The sequence below is a fragment of the Zootermopsis nevadensis genome, unplaced genomic scaffold (genome assembly GCF_977971745.1).
Source record: "Zootermopsis nevadensis isolate Lab colony 2312 unplaced genomic scaffold, Znev_1.0 Znev_ptg000025l, whole genome shotgun sequence".
NCBI classification, from domain to species: Eukaryota; Metazoa; Arthropoda; class Insecta; order Blattodea; family Termopsidae; genus Zootermopsis; species Zootermopsis nevadensis.
Window position 1 is genome coordinate 7000627 of NW_028259157.1, and position 11577 is coordinate 7012203.

Here is an 11577-nt window from a genome sequence, read left to right on the forward strand (position 1 = left end):
CAACCTTAACAAATAAACCATATTTCAAAGTTCATATAACACTACATTCAGAATGCTTATCATGTCTCTACAAGCCTCAAAATAAAATGGAGTGGCTGTACAATTATAAAGGAAGCACTTAAATAGTTACATTAACAATACATTTTTCTGATTTGTTGAAACAGTAAGTATCCAGTAGTTGCATCTTGTAGAAGTCATTTGTCTAATGGTCAAAAAGCCTGATCCAAACACACTATTTCACACATTAAATACATTTATAGAGTATGCAGATAACATTCATTTCAGGCACATGTGGTTTATACACTGTGTGGAGTTCCCCATCTCTCCAGTTTTGAGCTGCAGCCCCCAGAAACTACGATTTATCTGTGGTCACAACTGGACACACCTCTTATGTTTCACTTTCTGTTAATGTAAAATATTTTAAATGTATACATAGCATGTAAGACTTGAGGTTCTCACAGCGGTGAGTATGAAGATTTCCGTCTTCTGGGTTGTTGCGCTGTGTAGTCTGGTTGATGTTAACCAACGTTTCAGAGGTCATACTGCCTCCATAATCAGGGTGATGAAGCATATCTGTACTGCAGCAGAAGTTTTATATTAATTGTAAGCACAATTGAAAATAATTTATCTTTATTATGTACTAATGGATATTCATGCCATTTATGAGTCATTTTGTTTGAAGGTGATCCAAGGTATCATTTCTTTGGTATTAGGATCACAGTATAATATTGATTATACAGCACATCAGAAAAGGGCAGTTTTATTAAACAATGTGTCACTTTCTCTTGGAGTCACCTCTACCGTCATCAACATCATCATAGGCATCTTTGACATACATGATTCAAACACTAGATGAAGCCAATATGCAAAAACTGTTCCAAGGAACACGGGTACTGGAGACATAATTACTTAGATCACCAACTGACATTACACTTTTTTTTTTGTAGTTTAGATGCGTCATGTTTGTGATAAAATTCAGTATATATTTATTTATTATTTCCGTCTATACACAAACTTAATTTTTATAATGTTGTTGTTAAAATTAACATTAAAATTTATTTTATGTTAAACTCAGCCAAATTTTACCACAGTGAAATATAAAACAGCATATTAAGTCAATGGCTGTACTTTTTCCTTCTTTGGAATTCTGATTGTTTGGAAGCAAAACAAAGCAATACCCGTGCTTTATTCTTTTCTTCTTAACAATCACAATAGCTACAGTTCGTTTATATCTAGTATTATTTATTACTGATCACATTTTCGTAGTCTGTGTGAAGAGCCTTAAATTAGGTCAGTGCATACTAGTGCAACCAACAGTCAGGAACAGCCAGCTGGATGGCATGTAAAGTCATGCACAGACTTCTCATATATCATAATATCTAAATTGATTTCCTACACTAAGAAATACAAAAATAAATTCCTTCCACTACAGTGGCAATCCTTTATTATACACAGCATGTATGTATTTATTGATCTCAGAATGTAATAGCTTTTCTTGAGCATGGATACATTTTAACAAATATATCAACTATCTGATACTAAACACTTTCTCAATTTTCAACAGCAAAGTAACTTCATTTATGATCACACACAAATGGCCAAAACAGTAATTATTTCAGTCTTTAGTTGTGAAATAGAGGTCAAATGGGATTTTGTCGGCATTTCTGCCTTTGTTCACCTATACAGTGCATACACAAAAGAATGGTGCAACTGTGACTGGCGACTCATTTTTGGACATGTTGGAAAGCTGGTTGTTACCCCAACTGAATACCAATTATGACGATTACATGTTTTAATATTTTTATCTAACTCATATAATGCATGCAGATTACAAAAACAGGTATGTATGTTATTTTAACTGATAATACCAAAAGTATCATCAAAAGTCTGTACCCATTACTTAACACAAAAATATACAACACTAATTATGTTGCACACTTGTATTATTGGGTCCACGAACAATATTTTCTATAATGCTCGACATATCCATTATCTCGTCATCGAGATCCAAACAGTCATACTCCTCTAAAATTCCTTTCCTTTCCGGTTCCCCAAATGGCAGTTTCTCGTTCACAAGTTCAACAGCTTTCACTGATGAAATCTGGGCACAAACTTCAGAATTCAGAAATGTGTTGCATGGATATGCACCTATGCCTTTGTCTCCATTTAATGCATGTGCAGAATGTGTCTCTCTTTCCAGTTTTATACCACTTTCCAAGTTTGTCTCCATAACTCTTTTTTGGTTCATCTGTTGAACATTATTTTCAGTACCTTGTGCCACTGTATCGCATAGATAATTAAATGTTAACTTTGATTGTTTCTTTTCAATTTTCAGACATGACTGCATATGTATTGCATCCTTATGAGATAAATTCTCCAGGTTTCCTTTTCCATCTTCAGAACTGATATCCAAATTTCCCAAAAAGCTCTGAATTTCGGAGACATCAGATTTACTTGAAGACTTCATACATGTGCACATATGGCTCTGCTGGGTATACTTATTGTGTTCTTCATTCTCCTTGCACTGGCAATTATAAGTTTTCACTGATGCTGTTTTTCTTTTCAGTTTTCTGCCTGTTGTTTTCCCTTAAATGAACATAACATGGAAATCAGTTGATGTTTTAAAGTATTTAGCTAATTTAACTGTACTCTGTCAACAACGAGAAAATTTTTGCTTAAAAACATGCAGTATTCTAGCACCTAATAGCAGATATGTAAATTTTTAAGAAGCTAAGTATAAATAAATCAGCATCTTAATAAAACACCAATATCTTTAATCCTATCCCACCTAAGATAAAAAAGCAGTCATCCACACCACAATGCTAGGTTATTTTATACTGTATTTTCATACTGTAGCATAACTGGCTGGGACATATTATGAGAAGGAATGGATTACTGAGTGATATCACCGAAGGCCAGGTTGAAGGAAAGAGAGGACTAGGAAGAAGATTGATACAGCTAACCGACGACCTTAAACAAGGAAAGAAGATGACGTTCCAGGAATTAAAGCGAGAAGCCGAGAATAGGGACAACTGGAGAGCTCTGTTTGAGCAGAGCAATGGACCTGTCATAAGACAGAACACTTAATAATAATAATAATAGCATGTATCTATTCAATGATCAGATGAGGTAACAGTAAGATAACTGTTGCAAATCTGAAAATCAGCAGCCAAATAAATTTAATCCATTATTTTAACTGTATGCACCTGTGAGCATTTGCCCCAAATGCCTATTTGTAGAAAAATTACGTATAAACACAAGATTTGTTGCTACACTACTCCTTATGAAGAATTTTTTAGCCCTTAACACTGCTTATGCAATTTATGCGTAACTCTATAACCCCTTGCTGGAATTCTGAACTGTCAGGTTTTAACAAGTGTATGTAATATTTTACTACCACACCTCTAAAAATATTGGTACCTGTGTGTAAACCCATTTCATTTCTATTTTCACCTGGATTCTGAACTATTTTATTCATTTACTTATTTATTGTGTATTGAACTGAAAAAATTGGTTCTCGTGTGTCTAGTATATATGAAATAAGAATAGGAAGAAACTGGGGTATCAATCTAGGGTACATATGTAAGGGAGTTCAAAATTTAATGCAATATATGTATTCATACTTAATACTATTCCTTTCTTAGTGTTAAAGAATTTCCAGTAGATGCAAAAAGAATTAGTCTTTACTGTGATACCAATACATTTTTATATCCAAACGAACATAGCTATCAGATAAATGCATGCAGATAAACATACAGTATGCAAACATGAAGGTTGTACATGCTTGAAAACATCCATGAAATCCCTGTGTGATTTACATCTGTTTCACTTTAAATTTCAAGTTCAGCATCTTACAGTAATCTAAACTATATCTCAGCATCAAAGGATGTAACAGTTTAAATCAAACCCGATCCTAAATACTTGGACTGGATGTTCAAGGTAATAAAATGTAAGGATGCACAAATGTAGAAGAACCATAATTTCCATAAATCTCCATTTATGGACAACTTAATTAAAAACTATGTTACAACTATTTTCATACTGCAATAGCACTAGAATATTAAATTACTATTGTGTATGCATATAATTTTAACCATAAAGAAAATCCACATCTTATGTCTTAACTATTAAAAAATTATTGCTTATTTTGTGGTTTTACCTGAATGATAAAGGTTATGCTGCAAAGAATATGCAATTACTACAGCAGAAATGTAACACTACTCACCCTTTCTTGACTTTGCTTCCTCCTCCATATATTTCTCCACCAAGTCTGGGTATGCAGTTCTAAACATTTCTTGGGGCTCAGTGGTAATTCCATGTTGCACCTCGATGTTGCACAAAAGGCCATGATGGTCTTTCCATTCAACTTCGAAACTATGAACACTTTTCAGTACTCGTTTCTTAATAATTTTACATGGCATGAATGGTAATGCAGCTTGGTCTGAGTTCCTGCCGTCATTTCGCAGATTATGTAACTGCCATCTTGTCACCAGTGGAATAAATTTCTCCACGGCATATAACTCTGTCCAGTTAAGAAGCTTAACAGCATAGTTCTGTAAGACCAACTTTAGCAATTATTGAAATAAACTTCAAAAATCCTAAAACAATGAATTTTACTATATTAACATCACTGCATGAATTTTCCTTAGCACCTGAACAGAAACAGTCCTATGAGCCTTAAACAACCTAAAATAAAAACTGTTAAATTTTGTACTGAACATTATATAATGTTCAGTACAAAATTTAATATGATAAAATATTCAGTTTATTATTTCCTCCATGATCCTTGTACACACATGTAATAACATATTCCATATACACAAAATTCAGTATTACAAAAATTTTGACACAATGATGCAGGCATGTCTATTTTAAATTTAATGGTATTAAAATTTTCAATAAGACTACAAAAATGAAATTTGTGAGACACAGAATTCAAATTAATTTTGGATACTAAATTTCTATATTATGTAACATACTTTGTTATAGTATATCACACTACTCTATGCCTGTTCAACAATTTGAGATATTCAGTTTTATTCAACATTGCACAAAAACATGAAAATCTTATTGTACACGAAATAAATTCACCCTGGATATGGAGGCAATAAGTCCCTCTGAAATGTTGACAACCATCTACGAGACTATATGGCGTCATAAGCTAGATGGCCATAATCAATCTTCACAGCTGAAAGAAACTTCATATCTCAAAATGTATTAACAATTTTCACTCACAATGAAGCTGACAATGTCTGGTTGCTTCCATCGTACGTCAAATTTGGGGAGTGGCTGTCTATACAAGAACTCATCTATTATGGCCTGGGATGGGAAGTTCTCATCTTGTAATGCCTTCCTCCTCATTATGAGTTCTGCTATGATACATTTTCTTTCTCCCCTGAAATATATGTAACAAAATCACCTTTTAAGGATTATTTATTTAACCTACATAACAATATTTGTACACACACACACACACAGACTAATTTTGCACAGGGTGTATGTGGGTGCCACAAAAATGGTGCTAAGTGTATATAATTTGACATCACTCAAGAGGAAAAATTTACTTGCAATACAGATCTAAAGAAATTAAATGCAATACAAGCAAAGAAATTCCTGTTTGTCCTATCCTCTGTAAGAAGACAATACTTCACTCACGGATCTTTCTGACTAAGATGATGCATGTCAGTAGTTTTAATACAATCAAATTTTGTGGCACAATCTTTACAGCCTGACTTGGCATGCTTCTGTAGCTTCCCTGTGTGGTTGCACTTGCTGCATGTATTACCCAGAGCTGCATATTCAGTTTCCAAACATTCATAGCGAGGGTCTGTTCGCCACTGCTTCAGTCTGTAAGGAAACATTAAGAAAAACAGGTTAACATATTCACATTTAAAGTGGCACTATTTTGGCCAGAAAATATAACCTCTGTAACAATAAATATAAAAACATTAACTTTCCTCATGCTTTTATCATTTACTCAGATTATACATAATTCAGTTTACTTTAATAAACCTTCACTACCCACCTGTTTAGTATGCATTAAACTCATGTAAATAAACATCTGGTATACCATGTGTATGCTAGTATGTTGTTTCAGAAAGATGTGGAATGATATAATACAAAAAGAATCTAGAACTTTCCAACATTTTAATTTCTTGGTTGGTCCCCAACAAAAAGATGAAATTCACCTGTATGACACTCCTTATGTAGTAAAAAGGTTTTTAACAATCGACTTCAGTCCACATAAAACATTCTGTATTCTTAAGAGATCAACCCTTGTGTAAAAACCTGATACACAAACTGGGAATTTGAACTTCCTCAAAATCAAAATGAAGAAACTGACAAACAATGGAAATAAGATCTGCCACATATAATACGAGGCACGTCCCAAAAGTAAGTTTCCCACTCGTCCCACAGCTAGCAAACCTTATATTGAGCGAAGCGACTGTGCGTACGTGATAGAGCAATGACGTAGCATGGCGCATGCACTAACGGTACTTCCCGCGTTCTCACAGTAGCATCGTTGCAGCTGTTGAAGATGGAGGTTCTTATTCCAGCTACCGCCGACTGTGAAGTGCGGTCAGTGATAACGCTAGGCCGCACACAGCTCGACGGACAGCAAGTCTCCTGCAGGAGTTCAGCTGGGAGGTGTTTAATCATTCACCCTACAGCCCGGACCTCGCTCCCAGTGATTTCCATCGTTTCCTACACCTCAAGAAATTCCTGTCCGGTCAGCGTCAGCGTTTTGAGAATGACAGAGAGGCGGAGATGGTTGTCACACAGTGGTTCCAATCCCAGGCGGCAGACTTCTACGACACAGGTATTCAAAAGTTGGTCCCACGGTATGACAAATGTCTCAATTCCGGTGGCAAATATGTTGAAAAATAGCTGGACACTTGCTGTATCTGTTGCAATAAATATTTCCATGAAATTGTGTTTTGTTTCTGTAAACGGCCCCAGGGAAACTTACTTTAAGGACGAGCCTCGTATAAACAAGGAAATTTTTTTTTTGTCAGGGCAAATACAACACACACAAACACACAAAATCAGGTATAGGTGTACTGAAATAGTTACACATCCTGACATAACATCAAGAAACAATTTAGTACCTAGGCAAAATTTCATCATCTTTCAGATGTTCAAGGAAATTCAATGCAGCCTCCTTGCCTACTCCCAGGACACCTTTATCATTGTAATCACATCCACAAAGCAGGGACAGCGCGATAAGTTTCTGTCGACTGAGAGCTAGCTTCTTTTCAATGACAATCATCTTGTACTCTTCTACACTGTAACTAGTAGACCCCTGACGACCAATGGTGAAGTTACGGTACACTGTCTGAGCTCCGTACAAGAAGCAATCACCATCTTGTGTGATGCATCCATGAACCAGCTACAAAATTAAAACATATTAAGATATCTCTATAACATTAATGCAACACATCACCTGACACAACTGCTTGACATTCTGAAACTGAATTTAATTATGTTCCGAGTACAGCAACAAAATTTTATGTCGATTTCATGTTAATTCCAACACATTTGTTCTTCCTTAATTTTCCTGTAATTGTCCCACTGCAAACAGATTTTCTACAAATAAATACAGAATCTGGGGTCCAGAACAGTTATGGTTTCTTCACAAAAAAGTTTTAATGTTAGGCTTATAGCCCCACCTACCCTATTGGCATTTTCATCGCCCTGATGACGGAGGCAGTATGACCTCTGAAACGTTGGTAAGCATCGACCAGACCACACAGCGCAACAACCCAGAAGACAGAAAACTTCATACTCACCGCTGTGAAAACCTCAAATCTTAAATACAGTATTAATGACAAACATATAAGAAAAAATCCCAGCTTACTCCAGATTCATTTAACTGTGCACAAAGGGCCTCAGCTTCACCAAAACTTTGAACACAGGATACTCCCATGATTGCTAGTAAAGCTTCACACTGAAAAGAAGTCAAAATAAAAACTGAGTCAACAATAATGCAAACTGTTCTAAAAAATCTCCTTGTATATTTCCTTACTAAAACTTTTATTTAATTGCTACATCTTTCCCAGTTGTACATAAGAAAGGAACTATGATGTTGGTTTATTCTAACTATAGTTAGGAACTAGTGCTGAACTGTTACAAAAGAAAGATACTGTCAATCAATTTTCTTTACTGGTTTTCAATCAGTGGAGCCTAAACAGACTCTTAGTGCCTACTGCATCTCTAAAATAGATCACCTCAATATGACATCATGAATTAAAGAGTGACACATCATTTTCATTAGTTTTGCACACTCCACATATTACCACAGCATACACAAAAGGAAATTCAATTAAGTTAGGCCAGGTTCTTTAACCTCTCACAGGGAAGCTTGGTATTTACTAATAGTTGCAAAGAATACTAAAGCAAAAGCCATCTTATGTTACATCAGTATTTTTATGACCACTCTGCAGTGTATCTCAAAACACCTATACAAAATAATTAGAAGTAGTTAGTATTTACAGCACGTTGTATGTCTTGTAACATGGCCTACAAGCAGAAAACTCCCAACGTGATTTACAGTTTAGTGATCATAATGCCTTACAGATTTATGCTACAATGGACAGAAGGGGCTAAAAAAGTGATCACATTTCCTCAGTTTTATAAACTACCTTAATAATTGTATGGCTAAACAAAAGGAAACTATAGAATTGATTTGCACAGGCATGCACATAAGCACACATACGCAAGAAAACTCCCATATGTATGTGTGTGTACATGTATGCATACACATATATGATATCATAAGCGGTACACATATTCAAGTTTCTCATGTAACCATTTTCCATTTCTCTTACACAGACTAACTAAAGTGGTTGGACACAACACAAGACTGAAAAGAATATTAGAGCTCACTGTTAGTCATCACAAATTCAACATATACACCCAATTATTTTTATATTTATATGTATTTTCCTTCACACATTTCTAATACATGTAACTAGGATACACTGATTCATGGAGAAAGAGCCAGAAGACTTCCACTTCAACCTTCTAGAATATTAAAAATGCCACTGAAAGTATTGTATAGTATCTGCTTGTCAGCTCCTTAAAACACACTACTAATATTAATTTTCAACACAAGTACTCCTGAAATGATATCACAAGGACAAGCAGAAAAAGTTACTACAAATACACAGATTAGCTTCACCAAATGCCTCTGATATAGAAATAAATTGATATGCCCTTCTGGCACAATACCCTCAGTGGTCATATAAACAAAGGAAAATTAATGCAGAAACTATACTATGTTCATTTTGAGGTACTACGTACGAAATATGTAAATTAAAAAGGGACAAGTCAGAATGACCAGAATTACAAATTCTTTGTTGAAAAAATAATAAGGTAAAATCTTAACTGCGAAATCGTGGGGAAAAAAGGCAAAAAAGTATCATAATTAGACGCATGCATCCTCTCCATATAACTGCATTGGCCAACTTCACATTTGACAGTCACATGACTGGCACCATGAAATATATACAAATAAAGAAAATTATTGAAAACATATTAAAAAAAAATTGTCTCACAGACCAAATGTCATGCTCAAGTGGTTAAGCACTCCTGCTTTGTATTTAGGATGTCCCAAGTTCAATAACTGGTAAAGACTGTCCACACTAACTAAAAATATTGTGATTATTCTCAGATCCTCTGGGAAAATGCTGGGATAGTGCCTTAAATTAGGCCACAACCACATAATTTCCAATTCATTATTCATTCTACAAGTTAACATTATATAATCTGTTCCTCTGACAGCTTATTAAATCTACCACAAATAAAATTCAGCAAACATCACACAGATGGGGCATACATTCAGCTATACTTGGGCTATAAACAAACCTGTTTCAATATGGAGTTTAATCGGGAGCGGCTTCCTTTGTTTCTTTCCAGCCTTGTGCATTGAGACACTTTAGCACTCTCTTCATCAGAAGAGCTGCTCTGTTTCTTGTTCTTTGTCCTCTGTTGGACCCTTTGTGACATGGTGTCATATTTCAGAGTGGGGGCTCTGCCTTCCAATACAAACACAGGTTTCACACCCAACAGCAACAGACAGGAAGTACGGAAGAAGAGGTTCCTAAAAATAGCATTTCTGTCTGAGAAGAAAACTGCTCAGTTATCTTATGTCCAGCAACTCCTAATTTTAACACCACATTAACTGCATGTTATCTTGCACAAAATATAATGGACTGTATTAAACATGATAACTCATGCATCTCAAATGATGGATGATAATAACTTTAATGAAACCAATGAAAATATAGCTCTTCAACATAAATTGTTACATATGCTTGTATTTCCTTCCTTTTCAGTGACAACTGGTTACATCTTCTAGTATTTAGTTATGTTGGGCTTATCATACTTTAATATCGTACTGTAATGAACATAGTAGCATTCTGCTTACCTTAAGTACATTCTAGGTTGCTGAGTGTTCAGAACATTTTGACTATCGCACACCCAACAACTAAGATCTATTGCTAAAACTTTATCATGAAGCTCCCATAAAGATTTACGTTCGCATACTGGTGCCAAAATTTGCCACAAATTTTTAACACCCATGACACCATACAGGATTTATATTAAGAAATACATGTACCAAAGCAACTAAATCATAAATTGTTTATCGAGTTAAAATAAAGATCTGGCCTGCGAAAAGTGTTCTACTTGCTTACAAACATTGTACAGTAAAAATTGTAACATTTGCATTTATTTCAAACTCTCAGTATTGTGTAGCCAACACTTCAGTAGTAATTCATGAGACCTTAACACTGTCTTAAACTGGTAATGAGAGATCCAAATATGCGGTTTATAATCACAGATCTTCTAATATTAACGATCACATTTTTTTTGTTTACCCATTTAGTGCTACAACGAAATTCAAGCATTGTACCGGAAAGGATACGCTTTCCATTAATCCTAATCTACAGATGCTCAGAGTGATATTGTAGAGGTCTCTGTATATCATTTAAAATACAGTTGTCAGCGGGTGCCAGAGTTCGTGTCGAGGTCAGAGAAATTGTTGTGGAAAAGGATACATTGAGTCAGGTTTCCCTGGGTCCTTCGGTTTTCAGCAGTCAGCTTAGCATTATTCAATTCAATTCATTTATTAAAGTGCTTGACTACAGCCAATAACAGCCAAGCACTAACAATACAAACCTTACAATACAAAAGCAAACAAACAATGAACTGAATATATAAATGTACAATATTAATTTATTGCAAAATAATTAATAAGTAAATGAGCTAATAATAATAATAAATATGCAGGAAAGCTGGGGTAAAGCTAGAAAAGAAGCACTGGTATGAACACATCCTGAAGACAGTGGAGACAAGTCAACAGGGCCAAATAACTATTTTATGGAACCAACAATTCAGAACAGATAGAACCATCCCAAATAATAAACCAGACATTATAATCCAGAACAAAAACGACTACGTAACCGCTGTAGATAGCACAGCGTTGGAAAATAAAAACGAAAAATAGCCATGTTGGAATGAGATGATAGGAACTTTACCCATTTAGCGGATTTTCTTATCTTTGTTGGCAACCCT

The 11577-nt window shown here is 35.0% G+C and overlaps 1 protein-coding gene and 1 long non-coding RNA gene across 3 annotated transcripts; one reads left to right on the forward strand and one right to left on the reverse strand.

Moving 5' to 3' along the window:
- Positions 1–41: 41 nt before the first annotated feature.
- On the forward strand, positions 42–2762 carry LOC110831372 (uncharacterized). The gene is made up of 2 exons (XR_002543563.2): positions 42–163; positions 2336–2762. It is a non-coding gene; the product is annotated as an uncharacterized LOC110831372 (long non-coding RNA).
- Gen (XPG-like endonuclease) lies at positions 1418–11458 on the reverse strand. 2 transcript variants are annotated; one of them, XM_022067291.2, is made up of 8 exons: positions 10430–11458; positions 9868–10102; positions 7859–7948; positions 7110–7390; positions 5656–5847; positions 5236–5395; positions 4226–4553; positions 1418–2586 (listed from the first exon to the last, which is right to left on the reverse strand). In XM_022067291.2, exons 1-8 carry the CDS (start codon positions 10582–10584, stop codon positions 1922–1924), a joined length of 2106 nt encoding a protein of 701 aa, XP_021922983.1. In that variant the 5' UTR covers positions 10585–11458; the 3' UTR covers positions 1418–1921. The 2 variants fall into 2 exon arrangements, with proteins under 2 accessions (XP_021922983.1, XP_087211753.1); XM_087355627.1 differs by having other exon boundaries at positions 4226–4565.
- Positions 11459–11577: the final 119 nt, after the last annotated feature.